The following is a 16,851-nucleotide window of genomic DNA, read 5'->3' on the forward strand; positions in this document are numbered from 1 at the left end:
TATGTTCTCTAATGATTTGCCTCAGATCTGTGACTGCCTTTTGCGCAATTTCCCGGCTGCTGGCTTCATTATCCCTGCCTCCTTGGAACAAAGCGTCTTCAGAGGCTGGCTCTTTTCTTTCTTTTTTTTTTTTACATAACAACACAGAAAGAGAGTGTGTGTGTGTGAGGAAAGCGGCGGGTCTCTCTTGCAAAGGGTGGGGTGGGGGGGGGGCAGCACAATGGAGGCCCTTTTGTCAGGGCCAGGAGTTAAAGTGATTAGAAAACCAAATCCCTTCTAAGACACAGTGTTAATTGACCGCAGCTCACTCTTTTTTTTTTTTTTTTTTTTTTTAAATCGCCCACTAACAAATGACCAGCCCTGGCTTTTTGTTTTTGCCTTGCTGCTGACTGCTGTGGGCTGCTGTTGTTGTTATTGTTGTTGTTCTTCTTCTTGTTGTTCTTGGGCTCCTTCGCCTGGCTTAATGGCATCTCTGTGTGTGTCTTTAATGGCTGAACAACACAGCCCTGCAGCCTCCATTAGGCTCGAGGCAACGCCACGCCAGATTGTAATAAATGACAAGGAATATACAGTATTATCTCCTCGTTTCTTAGATACTGTAGTATCAACACAACGTTGTACGCTCAACAATAGGTTGTAATCAGAAAGACTCGCAGTTAATTTGATAGAAATCACTCGGATAGAATATCCAGTACCCATTTTCTGAACACGCAATTACAGACTGAGAACTGTGAGCCGCGTGACTCTACCTTCGTTCGCGCGGTATTCTAAATATGAGATAACAGAAAATAGACTTGTGCTTCATTTCATTATCACTTCGCTTGCTTGTGTCATTGTCACGACACAGACTGGGGGGGGGGGGTGGCGTGTGTGTGTGTGGGGGGGGGGAGGCTGCTTGTCCCGGCGTCGGAAAAAAACGACGGCAAACGGCGACGCATTCTCAAATGGCAACCGCCAGTGCTATTATTATTACGATTGTTAAGGACAGCAGCAGCAGCAGCAGCAACAACGTAACAATCAATGCCAGAAGAGATGGCTTTGGTTGGATCAAGATGGAGTCTTGATGGGAAAATTTGCCAATTTCCTCTTAATGGTTATTCCGTCCTAATTATCTAAAGCCCTACGCTCGCTCCTCCCGTCTTCGTTAGAGCAGACTACACAGCAGAGGGAAAGAGAGAACACCCACTACGCTCCCGCTCCTCATACCATGAAGTGAGTTAAGGCTAACCCAGGCCAGCCCAGCGGACGGTGACTGGGAGTGTGTGTGTGTGTGTGTGTCCGTCCGTCTGTCCGTCCGTCCACTGTGCCGAAGCGTTGCTCCTTACCTATGGTGTCAGCGGAGGGGCACTTCCGGATGGTGAAGATGGCGCTGAGCTCCTCCTCTTCCTCGGGCAGGCCCTTCTGCAGCCGCTGCAGCTTCCGCAGGCTCTCGCTGCGCTGGTGCTTCATGGAGCGCACGTGCTGGATCAGGTTGAGCTTGGCCTTGGTGGAGTAGTTACACAGCACGCAGTGATAGTAGCACGCGTCGCCCTCCACCGCGTTCTCGTGCTGCTGCAGGTGCTGTGGGAGGAGAGAGAGAGAGAGAGACAGAGAGAGGGAGACAGAGAGAGAGGTTTCGTTTTAACTGACAGCAGACAGCTTGGCTAGTAGGCTCCACAGACTCACTTCCCCCTTCACACAGTTCGCAAATGAACAAATCAATTACCAATCACAGGCCCGTTGTTTAAAACCCAGTCCTCCTCCGCCGTAGTCCTGTTTGGACTGAGCACTACGTCTGTGGGTGTGTGTGTGTGTGGGTGGGTGGGCTAACTGGACAGGAGAGGGGTTGGAGCGACGAGTCACGCTAAGTCTCGGGGGGGGGGGGCCCGGGGGCAGGCGAGAGGCCCACGTCAGCCGCCCCTCTGAGGCCAACGGGACGACAGGGCCACGGGCCCGCAGATGGAAGGCAGCATTGATCCCTTTCACTCAGGAGAAGCCTCCTGTCTCCGAAAAGGAAACTCCAAACATCTGCCTGTTTCACGCATGGGATGCTAAATATTGATCAGGCTGAGTCAAATCCTCCCTATCACAGCCAGTGAGAGAGACAGAGCGTGGAGAGACAGGGGAGGGGTGGAGGGGCACATTCTGGAACAACCCAGAACATTCCTCTACAGGAGAATAACCTTCAGAGGACAGGTAGTCAGTCACAGTGTTGACCTCTCAGCCCCACCGCTTCCTCCTCAGACCCACATGAACCCCACAGTACCCGCACTCACGCACACACGTAAACGCACACACACGCACACACACACACAGGCCCAACATATCCCAGCACCCCCACAGTGACACCACCACACCACAATCTCCCCTTACACCACACACACCCACACACACACACACACACACCCACCCCCACGCTCTAATGACCCCCTATAGGCCCAATCAATAACACAAGGCCAAAACAATATGGTTTACAGCTTGGGACCACTGAAAAGGTATTGACCATTCTCAGAAAGACTGATCATTTCTGCATGTTTCAAATGAAAAGGGGGCCAGGCTCACAGGCTCACGTCTGTCACTGTGCACGGCAGCTATTAGGCGCTCTATGGGAGTCTAGCTGTGGGTTTGGGTCTGTTTGAGGCTGTTCTAATCTCCTTAGCCATCACGTCTCTGGTGAGATGCAGAGAGAGTGAATGGGGACAGAGAGTGAATGGGGACCCGACAACAACAAACACTTCACAACTGCCAGATGGGAACCGGGATAACTCCCGATAATGAAGCCAAATATATTTACACTCCATCCATCACAAAACGCTCTCTCTCTCTCTCTATATATATATATATATATATATATATAAAACAAAAAACGGCAGAAGAAAATGTCAAAAATTGAGATTTCGCAACAAAGGACAGGGTTTTCTATGAATGTAGCTTCTAACCTGGTTGGACGTGCAGGCAGACGGGCCATGACAACAAAGTAATTGGAGGAAGCGATACTAGTGGATGTATCCGACAGTGAATTAGTCATAACTATGGCGATTGCCATCTATTGCCAGATCCAGTGAGAACGGTTTGGTACAAACAGACCTCCAACGAAGACTTGTTTATCAAGGCTGGATCGTAACAGAGTGCTATTTTTCAGTCATTTTAGCCGGTCTTCATTTATTTTTTATGTTGGTAAAAACGATAAAGAGCGTAAACGTGGGTCGTTCTCCTCCTTGTACACAACCTGTGTTTGTCTCCCGCCGACACAACTCTCCTCATCTCCCGTGCAGACCACCCCCACACTCAGACAAAAGGTCGGGAAAAACAAATTGATTCATTAAGAGGAGCCTCAGCCGGCCTTGCCCTGCAGTGAGGCGATGCCTTTTTCGAGGGTCTGGGAAAAAAACTAAACGCGAAAGCGATGGAAACATTAGAGTTTTAACCCAATTACATCTGAGTCAGGTGTTGACAGCCCGAGTATGAAAAAAAAGAATAATAATAATCATAACAATATTACATTCCCCTAAAAATGCTCTGGTCCTTTTTCTCCTAATGTTTAATTTTCTGGTAATATTGTAATATTGCTATGGGGGGGTTTTCTGGGCAATTGTATTCCATTCTCCCTGGTTTCATATTTCTCACTTCTACACCTAAACCGTACATTAGGACACTGCTTCCAGGAAAAGGAAGAGAGGTTTTCTTTTTTTTGTGAGCCCCACAGCCCTGTGTAATAGAGTTATTAGGTGGTTGTAAAAGGGTCTTGTCTCTCTCTCTCTCTCTCTCTGCGTGCTCTCCCCTCCTCTCTTCGTTTGAAGACATCCATGATGTCATTGAATAGGTGCTGCTGGATATTCTGCTCGTGTGAGTGCTATCCCTTCCTCCTCCCACTCCTCCTATTCCTTCTCATCCTCCTCCTCCTCTTTCTTTAGGCAAACATTGCATCAGAGCTCAGGTACACAGAGAGCCTGACAGACAGATTTACTCGTAGATAACACCAAATCCATCGTGTGATTTGGGAGCTGGGAAATGGCACACTGTTTTTAGTCGTAGCAGATGTCTTAAGGGGGGGGGGGGGAGAGTGAGAGAGTTCTTTACCACACATGACTCAAGGCTCCAAAAATCTACAAGGAGACAGTGGGTTCACAGACAAAAAAAATAAAAACGACACCTGACCTAAACTTCAAAGCTGGTCTCAAGAGGTAGAAAAAAAAAAAAAGAAAAAAAAAAGAAATCCTGGGAGTTTTACAGCTTCCCATAAAAAAGGGCAGGATTTATACAGGAGTGAACCTGAGACAGCCGGGCCCAAAAGAGGCCGTATATCATGATAACCCTGACTGGGCTGGAGGCAGGGTCCGACCGAGCCCGAACAGGCCTCCTCATCGATGAAGCCTCGGTCATTCCAGAACCGCCGCCTCTACGGAGCACAGACACCTGTAACCTCGGTGGGTAAAACCACCACCTCACCGGACCCTACCAAAGACAGTTTTGGGGGGGGGGGGGGGGGGGGGTTTGAGGACTGATGTCAGAGGTATGGGGCCTGATACGCATAAAGACACCAGGGAAGTGGCCCCTCTCAGGAAGAGTCTATGTGACCAATCGTGTTCCGCTAGGAGCTCTATATGACACCAAGGGGCCTGAGGGACCGGATAACACTGTACACCTGGGAACAGACGTTCTATGATCCACACACACACACACACACACACACACACACACACACACACACACACACACACACAGGCAGAACTTGGATGTGAAACACAATAATGCATGAGACAGGGCCTGTGTCTGTTTCCTATGATCCTGCAATGAAGCCCCTAGCTGATAAATCACCTCCAACTGGAGCGCAGGAATTCAGCGGCTTAATGAAAAAGTCATGTTGGGAGAGCTGGGAGAGCTGGGAGGAGCTGGGAGGAGCGGAGTGGACCTGGCCGTGGCAGAGGAGGCTCTGAGAGCCCCATTGAGGCCCCGGGAGGAGGGGAGCTATGAAGCATGGTGGGGAGCGGAGGGGCCTGGCTGGACGCGCCCCCCCCTCCCCCCATAAAAGGCCGCATGGCTTCAATTTCTGTTCAATTCCGTTTAATTGGTCGGGAATTGACGGCAGCCGTACAGAAGTTTCATCCGAGCACGGATAAGAGTGTGGGAGCGTGGAGTGGAGTGGTACAGAGGGATGAGGGGAGAGGGATGAGGGGAGAGAGAGGTAGGCAGCGTGTGTGTGTGTGTGTGTGTGTGTGTTGCAGTCTCTGTGGCTGTGGGCCGGCCATCTCTGCAGCACCTCCTCCCTTCCGTGTGGGGGCTGAAGCGGAGGCTGTGTGCTTGTACAGATAGAGAGGCACGGGGGGGGGGAGGGGGGGGCGGCGGTGTGGGCGTTACCCCCCATCCTCTCTCTGACAACTTAACTCTGCACCCCTGGCCTCTCAGTGGGCAACGCACGCCCGGATCCGTTACAACACCCACCCTGAGTGCTGCATACATCTGCATTTCCATCCACTTAAATGCCATGTTAAAATACACCTTTAACACAAACCGGCGCTGGCGAGGCGCTGGGAGCCACGCGGCACAGGCAACGTGAAATGGAGGTGGGTATTACTGGAAGGGTGGTAGGTAGTGAGAGTGCCAACACAAGCCGGTAATTCCGCCGAATGGCCCCCAAAGGAGCAGTATAACGCACACACACACACTCACACACACACACACACACACACGCACGCACACGCGCAGAGGAAGGGGCACACACATGCTCCATTATGATCATACCCCAATTTCCACCATTAAATTTGGCAGTGCTGTTAATACAAAATTAATGCATTAAAACAGATGACTATCCACGGGCTAAATGGCTATCAATTCTGAGAGAGCTGCCAAACTCCCTCTGTGAATGAGCTACTGAGTGTCTGGCTGTGTATTGCTTTGTAATTATCCCAGTCATTCCCAGCACTTAGAGGTAGAGCTACACGCTTCCCGGACGCTCTCCCCCCGCACGATCCCAATATTGGGGACGGGAGACTGGACCGGGGGAGACGACGACACACACACACACACACACACACACACACACACACACACACACACACACACACACACACACACACACACACACACACACATACATACACTCTTACGCGACAACAACCACCTTTAGACCCACGCCGCTGTTTAAAACCCTGATCCATAGGGGCTTTACCATACAAACGGGGACGTCGAATCTCGTGACATCATAAAGGGCCGGTCGTCACGGTTTCTCCCGCTGAGCGAGGCGTGTTATGAGCTGGGTCCGGGGCGCGAAGCTCGTTGATGGATAACGTCAAGTAGCACCTTTGTTATTCACACATGGTGATGTCATGGCAGCAATTACAGCCAATGAGGTCATTGTATTTCACTCTGAAAAGAGACAAAGAGATGCGCCTGTTGGGCTGAAAAACACACTCTGGGCTCAGTGAAAATAAAACACTGCTCCGTGTCTCAAATTCTCACTCTGTGTGTGTGTGTGTGTGTGTGTGTGTGTGTGTGAGAGAGCAATGTGCCGCTGACACAGGTAGCCCTGGGGTGGCTCGGTGTGTTCGGTGTGTGTGTGTGGGTTTGGTGTGTGCGTTCGGCGTAGGTGAACCCGGTGGGGTCGCGGCGGGTGCAGGGGCCGGGGTCTCGTAAAGCGCGGGCGGGGGGGGGGGGCTCAGGGATTCCCCTGGAAGGCGGGCTATGTCTGCTGAGCGGAGGCTGAGAAGCGGCTGGGGTCTGAGTGCTTGCAGCTTGTTCCTGTGATTCCCTCTCTCCTACGGCAGCAGCAGGAACAGCAGCCGCGACCACAGAAGCCGGCGAGGGTGCCAAGTTCAGCGGCTGGTTCGAATTAGCCGCTGCAAGCGGCGACATGCCCAGACGTTGCGCTGTGGCTGGGGGGGGGGGGGGGGGGGGAGTGGGGGGGAGGTGAACTGCGTTTTACCCGCCCCAATACTGCATACCTACTGCTTCCTGTCTCCCTCCCTCCCTCCCCCCCCCCCCCCGAACAGGCCCTGGGCTCTCCTCCTCCTTTGTCTCTGAGAGAACAGCAGATAATCGGTGACTCTCCCTATTGCTATTGTGTGGCAATGACCAACTGCTACAAATGAATTAACAACAGGCTGCATATTTGTCTCCTGGTAGAGAGAGGGCAAGAGAGAAGGAAGGGGGGGAGGGAGAGGGAGAGAGGGAGGGAGGGAGGGAGGGAGGGAGAGAGGGGCCTCTTTGTCACCAGGGAGGGCACAGAGGTAAAGATGGATGACAGTAGTTCTCCATAGATAGATAAAGACACAGGCCAATTCCGAAGGGGGGTAGGGGTGGGGGTGGGGGTGGGGGGGGGTCACTGAGTGCCCTAAAGACAATACTCCTGCTAGGGCTCCGGGCTCCCACCACTCAGCCTAACTTTAACATTAAATAAAGCAATAATTATTGAATTCCTTTTGACTAAGTAAGATGCTGGAAAGTAAACAATAGGAACATAATTGCAGAGGGAAGGCAATCAATGCAGACAGTCATTTGGCCCATGTTGATTGTGTATGCTGCCGATGCGTGTTTCTTTGTGAGTGTGAGAGGAGCCGGGGGGGTGGGGGGTGGGGGGGGGTGCGGTAGGGAACGCGATGGGGGTGTGCAGTGACAAGCAGCTGAATAATACATTCTCACATACACAGGCACAAAACAAGGGTTGGGTAATCCCTCCTTCAATAATGACCCAGGGCCCCAAACAATGGCTCTCAATCAGATGATCAATGTGTCCACATAATTCATGGGCGAGTCACTCTCTCTCTCTCTCTCTCTCTCTTTCCCTTTCGCTCTCTCTCTCTAGGAGAGGAGGAGGAGGAGGAGGAGGAGGAGGATAAGGAGGCAGCGGGGAGATCAATGCCCGGCTCGGTGATAACGAGGCTGGGCCTATGCCCACTGGAGCCCTGCGCTGGCGTCCCGGGTCTCTCTCATTAACAATATTTGGATAAGCATGGGCATACATACATAATGTGCACTTCTAATCGCTAGCTAGATAAACACATTCTCTCTCCCCCCCCCCCCACCCCCCTTCCCCTAATGAGCTGGGCCCTCTGCTGACGCGCCGCTCCGCAAATTAGTCTAAAACAGGCAGGATATGATGTCAACCCCCCCCCCCCCCTCCCACCCCACCCCCGGAATAAGAGAGAGAAGAAAAAAAAAAAAAACAGAGGAGAAGAGGAAGAAGAGTAAAACTAATTAATAGCGAGCCTTCGCCCTCCTCTCCGAGACGCTAATTAACAGCTTAGCCTCCTGGTGCTTTTATGAATGCCATGGCTCAGAGTGCCTATAGGGCCCGCTGACGCTGCAGTACAATAACCCTGCCTGCAGGGGGCGACAGCTGTGAGGGGGGGGGGGGCGGGGGGGGGGGGCATGCAAACAGCTGTTCCAACGGCCCCCCGTGACATCTGCACCGGCACCGTGCCATCTGGAAGTTTAGGAGGGCAACTCTGGACCTGCCCTGGGACCGCTTCTTCCCAGCATCAACACCCCCCCCCCCCACACACACACACACACACACACACACACACACACACACACACACACCCCTCCATTGTGGACAGTGGTGATGGTAATTATGAGGACAAGACTGGAGAGGCAGGGAAGAATGTTGCTCTGGTTCTCGTTACAGCCCAAACAGGAGACAGGCCTGCGTCAAAACCCCTAGCCCAAATGCTCACAGGCATTTCAAAGGGTTTGATCCCGGTCTTTTGTTTTCTCTCGGAATAAAAGGAGAGAGGTCGTCAGGAGGCATCAAACGCTTTAATAACACGTGTCGTATCCACGGTAATAAGAAAGAAGGCCCATCAGGTAGAGGGGAAACACATGTGCCGCACGGTGGGTCTGTTAGCGGTAGCCGTGTAGCAAAGCTAGCCGGTGAGGGCTAAGACCTGCTAGCTGTGGAGTTGTGGCGTGATAGTAGTGGTAGATACGGTCCACTGTCATGTCCAGTGATGAGCTGGAGTGGTGTCTGAGGCCCTCTCCCCCTCCCTCCCTCCCTCCCTCCCTCAGCAGGTCAGGCCACATGGAGCTTTTCACAGGAGGGAGAGAGAACAAGCAGGTCTGTGGAAAAACCACACCTGCGCTTGGCAGCTACACTCCCAACCTACCCCCCCCCCCCCACACACACACACTACCTGACCACCCCCCCGCCACACACACACACACACACACACACACACACACACACACACACAGCTGACAGCACCCCGTAGGATACCGTAGTCACATCACTACCCAGACCACTCGACGCCTCTGAGCTAGTGGATGAGGCCTGTAGGCTGGTTTAAAGCCCAGCCACGGTTAGCATGGTTAGCAAGCTAGCCACTCTGTAGCCGTTCAACTGGGGGATAAGGGAGGGGGGGGGGGGGGGGGGGGGGGTTTGGACATAGATTCTCCGTGCCCGAGGAAAATGTTGTGGTGTCGCTCCTGCGTACTGCTGAAACCGGACATGGAAGACGCCTAAAGCCACGTATGAAATTAAACCCTCTGATACCCGCTCTCGCTTCCATGCAAATCAGCAGGGAATCTGAGGAATGCATTTCACCACATTGTAGCAGTGGATAGAGCCTGCTGCTCTTCTATGGCAACCCATTGACCGGCTGAATAGGGCTTGTCTAGGGTTTCTTATGTGCGTGTGTGTGTGTGTGCTAGATGAGAATGAGATGACTGACTCACTGCTGTAGTGTGTACTAGGGGTGTACTGGGGTCCTTCATGCATTTGTGATCAGGCAGAGGCAGAGGCAGAGGCAGCCCTGACACCCACACAGGTGACAGAGACCCTGACTCCTCGCCGTCTCCCATTGGTCACCTGCCAGCCGCACAATCGCACTTAGGCAGATGGGGCAGGGGTGGAGAGGGGAGGGGTGGAGTGGGCAGGGGTGGAGGATGGGGGGGTGGAGAGTGGAGGGGTGGAGAGGGGGGGGTGGAGAGGGCAGGGGTGGAGGATGGGGCAGGGGTGGAGAGGGGAGGGGTGGAGGATGGGGGGGTGGAGAGGGGAGGGGTGGAGGATGAGGGGGTGGAGAGGGGAGGGGTGGAGGATGAGGGGGTGGAGAGGGGAGGGGTGGAGAGGGCAGGGGTGGAGAGGGGAGATACGGACAAAACGGCACTTGTGATGATTAATGCAGTCGGTGGAAATCCAACTCAGAGCGAGGACATTACCAAAACGCCATTAGTCTCTCACAACAAGCATCCCACCCTGGCCCAACGCGGACCCCACCTCCACCCGCATGGTGGGCGGACGACAGCTGGTCACCAGACCCAGCCCTGTGCCCCTGAGGTCAACCTAGTCTTCGCTGAGTCAGCGCCACACCAGGGCTACTATCACCAACATGGCTCCCCTAGACCCCGCCCCCCCCACATCTCTCTGACCACTGGGAACCAGTTCCTCTCTCCTGGATGAGGCCTGTGTGTGTGTATGTGTGTGTGTGTGTGTGTGTGTGTGTGTGTGTATGTGTGTCTATCAGGACAGAGGAGAGGTGTCCGCAGGGCTGGGCTGTATCTGTGACCCTGCTCTAGCCTCTAGGCCAGGTCGTTTTGTTAACTAATCTCCTTCTCCTCCTCCTCCTCCTCCTCCTGTTCCTGCCTGCCCTGCCCTAGTGGAGAGATAGAGAGAGAGAGAGAGATCCTGACGTAACAGGAGGAGCGATACAGAATACAATCTCCTCAGGCTTTGTATTATCTAGCTTTCACCTCTGGCGTTCCCAGTTTGGCTGAGTAAATATTTCATTACCACATAATTGGTTGCCGCTTCGGGCTATGCAATAAGGCGGTGAGAGAGTGTAATCCTGCATCTATCTTTTTATTTTTTGGGGGTTCAATTCCCTGTTCTTTTAAAAAAATAAAAAAATTTGGTTCACATTCCCAACCAAGTAGTTGCAGCGTAGAGCAGGTTTGAAGCCTCAACAGGGGAAGTGTTCAGTTCTGCCCTGCCCTGCTCTGCCCCCCCCCCCCCCCCCCCCCCCTCCACCAACCTTACCGCCCCACGCTGCCAAGCTAATTAAGACTGCTGATGAAGGAGGCTGAGCTAGAGTCAATATTTAACCCGGTCTTAAGCGGCCATCTTTTATTAGCAGCTCCGAGCTGACAGAAGGGGGAACAAGACCGTCGAGCGGTCCCACTTCTTAAAATGCTAATTAATGTGCGGGGGCGGGGCGGAGGCGGGCACACAGAGAGCCAATGAGAGGACATTTGCATACGCCGTGAAGTGCTGTTGATAGAGTGAAACTGGGGTTGAGTGTTCTTCTAGCAGCTTTATACACCCACCGGCTGTACCTGCCAACGTATCCATGGCAGCACCTATGGCCTCCATCGACAGAGAACATCAGAGGCCAAGCCTCCCTCTTCACTCAGCCTCTACCCTAGAGTAAACTCCATCCACAAAGTTCAGAGGCAATCTACAAATAGCAAAGATAAGCACACTTGACATTTCAAAAAAAATAATTGTATGCTTTCCGCAGCATTACATTTACTGTACGTATACATATACATAACCCAGTGCATATGTTTTGATACTGTATGATGTTACTGTATGTTGACTCATAATTTCACAATCCCCTGATGCGGATCTTCCTACGATCATGCGGTGATTCTTGTTGTCTTTCAGGAGAGCGCAATCTGCTATGGAAATGTGAAAAAATAAGAGGAGAAAAAAAAAGACGAGAATCTGCCCTAAAGCCCTGTTTCTTTTGCCCCCCAGCTAGACATGAATTTGGAATGTGTTCTTCATAAGACCCGCGGTAGCCTCGAACCCACGCCGAAAGGGAGAGTGCGCACTCACACGTTGAAAAGTGGTGGTCTCTGAGAGGCTAGCCCCCCCCCCCCCCCCCCCTCCTCCTCTATCCCATCACCCTAACCCACGCTCCCTCCACACACACACACACACACAGGCCCTGCTCACCCCCAGTCTGCTCTGGAGGGTCATTCTGCTGGGCTAGCTCATTATCCACAGACTAAAATAAATAAATAAAAATAAAACATACAGCAACTTCACTTTCCATAAAAAAAAAAAAAAAAGGAAACAAAGTGCTCATTGATCAGGGTGATCGATAGAGGATCAATGACCTAAACCCTCATCATTCCCAGCGCGCCATAATTACAGCTGAGATATGGTCGTCATCGCTAAAAATCAAACACAGGCCACCCTTAATTGGAGGCAGCCTATTGCCTTAGTCACGCCGGCGGGAAAAGCTTTCCAGAGCCTCTGAGAGACCTCTGCAGGGGCCGGGCGCTGGAGCTGCCCAAAATAACCTGCTCACGCCATTAGCCAGTGTCATCATGGAGGTCGTGGAGCTGGCTGCCCATTTGGGGATATTTAATACGGGCCAAGGCAACCTCCCTCCCCTCCCCTCCCCTCCCCTCCCTCCCCGCACAGGAAAGCTTTGTATCCCTTTTAATGTAAATTGTTCACGTAGGTTGTAAGATCGCATTAAGCCCCTTTTTATAGGACAACTTGTGATTTTAATTTATTAATGTTTTGGAGGAGTGCCCTTATTATGCCATTTGCTGCTGACCTCCCTGTTAAGTATCAGCAGAAGAAGAAAAGAAACCGCTGTTTTCCACTCCAGTGACTTGTGGCGAAGGAGGAAAGAGATCTGGAGAGCTTGGCAAGGCAGTGGGGTGAGCTCACCGTACTGGGCATGGGAGGCAGGCTGGCATCAGCACCATGCTGGCATAGCTCTACTGTACAACAGCTTTGCTCGAAACTTACGCTGCTTACCGGGGGCACAAAGTCACGACTGACATGAAAGGCTACCGCTCCCCCCCCCCCACCCACACACACCTTGCCTGGGTATTGATTAGATAAACCTCTCATTGGGTGATCGTGCAGTAAATCAAGCATGGTGAGCACTAATGTGAGGCCTGGGAGGAGAGGAAAGGGTTAAAAGGTTAAAAAAAAAGAACTGCTGAAATAGCCATAAAGAAGGTGCCATGTTCAGCCATGAGTGAGGACATACTCCTCCTCCCTCTCAGGTTTCAGCCCTGCCTCCCGTCCCTCTGCCTGCCTGCCTCTCTGGCTCTTCCTGCCTATCTCTCTGTCTGTCTGTCTGTCTGTCTGTCTGTCTGTCTTCCTACCTCTCTCTCTGTCTGTCTCTTCCTACCTCTCTCTCTCTCTCTCTCTCTCTCTCTATGTCTGTCTGTCTGTCTGTCTGTCTGTCTCTCTATGTCTGCCTATCTGTCTCTTCCTGCCTGTCTCTCTGTCTGTCTGTCTCTCTGTCTGCCTGTCTGTCTGTCTTCCTACCTCTCTCTCTCTATGTCTGCCTATCTGTCTCTCCCTTTCACTCTCTGCGATTGCATTCTCCACCAAATCGCCGGGGGCGCCATGCTTGTAAAGTAACCACAGCTCTTTGACTGCCTCTTGTATTTACAAACGGAGGTATGTCGGAATCAAAGGCATTACCACATGACATAACACATTAAACAGTCAGCGGATGGAGAATTTATAGTGTGGATATAGAGTTGTGGGCTGGGCACCCAGGAAAGCCTGCTGTTGTTGGATAACGTTATACTTCAGTACGAGAGAGACTTACCTACAGTGTAGCAGGGCAAGAGTCCACTGCAGCAGCCAACCCCACCCCCTTCCTACTGTACTCACACACACACACACACACACACACAGACAGACACATACACACACACACACACACACACACACACACACACACACAGACAGACAGGCTCGCCTACTCCAGGTGGGGAGAGCTATCACTTTCCCATCAACTTCCTGTTCCTGTCGTTTCTCCTCCCTTTTCTCTCTCTCTCCCTCCCTCTCTCTCTCTCTCTCTCTCCCTCTTTAGCAGATTAAATCTTAGCTATTTGTTCTGCGCTTCGCCTCAAAGTGGTCTCTACTGTCCCGGTCTGTCTTTCCCCTCCTCCGCTGAAATGCTCCAATGCACTATTCCTTCTCTTCTGGTTAGATCTACAGCAGAGCTCTTTTCTCTCTCTCTCTCTCTCTCCCTATCCCTATCCCTCTCTTTTTCCCTCCCCTCCCCCCACAGCTCTCTCGTTCGGTTGCTGTTCTGCCCTAATCTCACCTCAGTTATTATTTGCCCCCATCAGCAGGGACTAAAAATAAATGATAAATGGAACATGATATTTTAAAGCCTTATCTCTTATCTGTTCTTACAAGGGAATAATAGGCTAGTTAATCCTGCAGATCTCCCTCAAACTGATTAATCAGCACATGAGGACAATCAAATAAATGATTAATACCCCCCCCCCCCCCAGACCTGCGGTCGGACAGTTACCCCCCGAAACCATCAGTAATAATTCAGTAACTCTTCCCAGACCAGACCATGGGCTCTGCTCGTCCGCCTCGCTCAGTGTCAGCCTCTCTGATGTTCCAGGCTGGGCTTTGAACTCTCTCCCTCCCTCTCTCTCCCTCTCTCTCTCTCCTATAGCCTCTCTGTAGACACACTGGGGAGGGAGAGACCGTCTCCCCTGCCCGCCTATTGCACAGCACAGAACACCTGCCTACCTGGCCAGACTCACACTCCCGATGCCCTCTGTAAACCCCGATGAATATCCACCAGAACAAATCATATAATATTCACTTACAGGCTTCTGTCCTTCATGTCTACGCCTGTGTTCTGCTCTTCCCTACAACAACAACAACATCATCAACATCAACTTCTACATGTCCTCACTTGGTGGTTTTTTCTACATAAAAGAACTGGTTCCTCCGGTTTCGTATCTGTTGTTAGTAAACAGTTATACAACACACACACACACACACACATTACGCTATCAGAGAAAAAGCCCACAAGCATCATTGCGGTTGGTAGAGGAGTCTGGCCAATCGAAAAGCCCGCCCTGACTGCGGAGCACAGGCAGAGCTGTTATCTGTGTGACACGTGAGTGGCTGGCTACCCTGTGTGTGTTATGTAAGGGATAAGGTGAAGTGTGCAGTGACAACAGTGTCACCGTGTTCCCTGAGCTGGTGGGGCCAGATGTCTGAGGACAGGCTGTTTAGCAACAAGTGGCCCTCCCCAGTCACCTAGCCCCAAGCCCCCTAGTCCCCTAGTCCCCAGTCATCCAGCCGCCTAGTCCGCAGCCCTAAGCCCCCTAGTCCCCATCTCCAAGCCCCCCTAGTCCCCAGTCCCAAGCCCCCTAGTCCCTTAGTCCTTAGCCCCCTAGTCCCCAGCCCGTCACCCTGCCTGGGCACACCCTGTCCTGGTGATGGATCCCCTGTTTATTCAGCTATTTTTAGGACAATGGAGGGGGGGGGGATATCCATTGAGAAAGGCTTTCTCTCTCTCTCTCCCTCCCTCCCTACCTCCCACAGAGGTCAACAAACAGCCGTTGCGGCCCTCCCTGCATCTGCCAGGCAAACACGTTATTAATCTAGGAGAGGGCTGGGGGGGGGGGGGGGGGGGGGGGGCGGGCGGGCAGCACAGTGCCTCTCACACCCCCACACTCACACCCCGGGTGGGAAGTGGGGGGGTGGAGGTGGGGGGCTCTCACCCTAGGAGGTAAACACTGTCTGTAGGTGTGGAATGTCTGACCTACTCACTGGGCTGAGGGCCTAGCTTGGTGTGTATGTGTATGTGTATGCGTGTGTGTGTGTGTGTGTATGTATCTCTCTCTCTGTCCAGGCTTGGACACATAAAGCTGTCCCACGCCAGTCTTGACCCTGACCACCCAACCCCCCCCCCCCCCCCCCCCCCTCGTTTCTTAGAAGGAGAGGGGGGGGCCTGGGTCTTTGTGTGGGGGCTGACCGGCTGGCTGCCTGGACCAGCCTTGTAAAGCTGTCTGCTCCCCTCTCCTGTACGACACTCTGTCTCCTCTTCCTACACTGGTTGTAACACATCCCAGCATTCCATAACTACAGCCATTAACAAAACATCTCACTGCCCACCGGCCCCAGTGCAGTTTATAGGGTCTGGAGGCAGCAGAGAGCTAGCTGTAGCACGTATCCATGGCCTTTAACTGGAGTTTGAGAACCTTGGAGGCTCGTGCTACAAGACCTTGAGTCACAAGAGGGGCAGCACCAAGCTTTAAAGGGCATAGGGCCACTCGATAGTCTTGCCAATATGGTTGTGTGATATATAGCCGTGTCTTTAATAGGTATGAGCGTGGTGTGTAGGGCCGTGTCGTGAAAAGCCCTGGTTTTATATAACCGTTACAGTTCACTTTGATCTCGTCCTCTCGTTCCGCTGTTTATAAATCAGCCACACAAATATTTATGAGCAGGACGAGGAAAAATGGCTAGTCTGGTTTGTATCTCTGCTCTCCCACCCCCCTCCCTCCCCTCCCTCCCTCATGTGTCGATGAGGCCACCGCAGACGCAGAGCGAGTGCATGCAGGCCCCGGGCCACATCCATCACGTCTGGCCTGTCCCTGGCTATTGTGTGACTCCACCGCTGAAGCCAGGGGGGGAGAGAGAACCCAAAAAAGGGGAGAGAAACACTAAAAGAAAACTGAGTCGGAAAAAAAACGCTAAAACCGAGTCTCGTCGTAAGTGAGTCGAAATAACTCTCTCGGTTCCAAAAAATAATGTTTTTGTGCTTGTGTGTGTGTGTCTGTGTGTGTGTGTGTGTGTGTGTGTGTGTGCTCATCTTCAAAACAATGTGTGTGTGCGTGTGTGCGCGTGCGGGTGACTAATGCAGTTCTAGTTCATCTGTAGCAAAACAAGGTCAATAAATGAATATGGCCATGTTCAATATGTCCCACCTCCCCCTGCCTTTTAGCTTCACCTAGTATCTGTTGGTGCCTGCAGCACACACAATGGGACAGGCCCGGGCCTCCCGGATCCATACGCTTTAATTGCTCCCCCCAGCCCTGACCTCTGCTCCCGATCACTGCCTGATATACAGCATCTCTATTAAGCTAGGAAGTAGGTAAATATTCTTCTAATGACCCTTAGTCCTAACGACACCA

The 16,851-nt window shown here is 52.2% G+C and overlaps 1 protein-coding gene across 1 annotated transcript in view; it reads right to left on the reverse strand.

The window, feature by feature from the left end:
• The window catches only part of zfhx3b (zinc finger homeobox 3b), a 162,316-nt gene that overhangs the window by 69,617 nt on the left and 75,848 nt on the right, over positions 1-16,851 (reverse strand). The window contains 1 exon segment of the mRNA XM_083690863.1: positions 1,326-1,560. Coding sequence (XP_083546989.1) covers positions 1,326-1,560 — 235 coding nt within the window.

This window comes from Argentina silus (genome assembly GCF_951799395.1).
Source record: "Argentina silus genome assembly, chromosome: 19".
Lineage (NCBI taxonomy): Eukaryota > Metazoa > Chordata > Actinopteri > Argentiniformes > Argentinidae > Argentina > Argentina silus.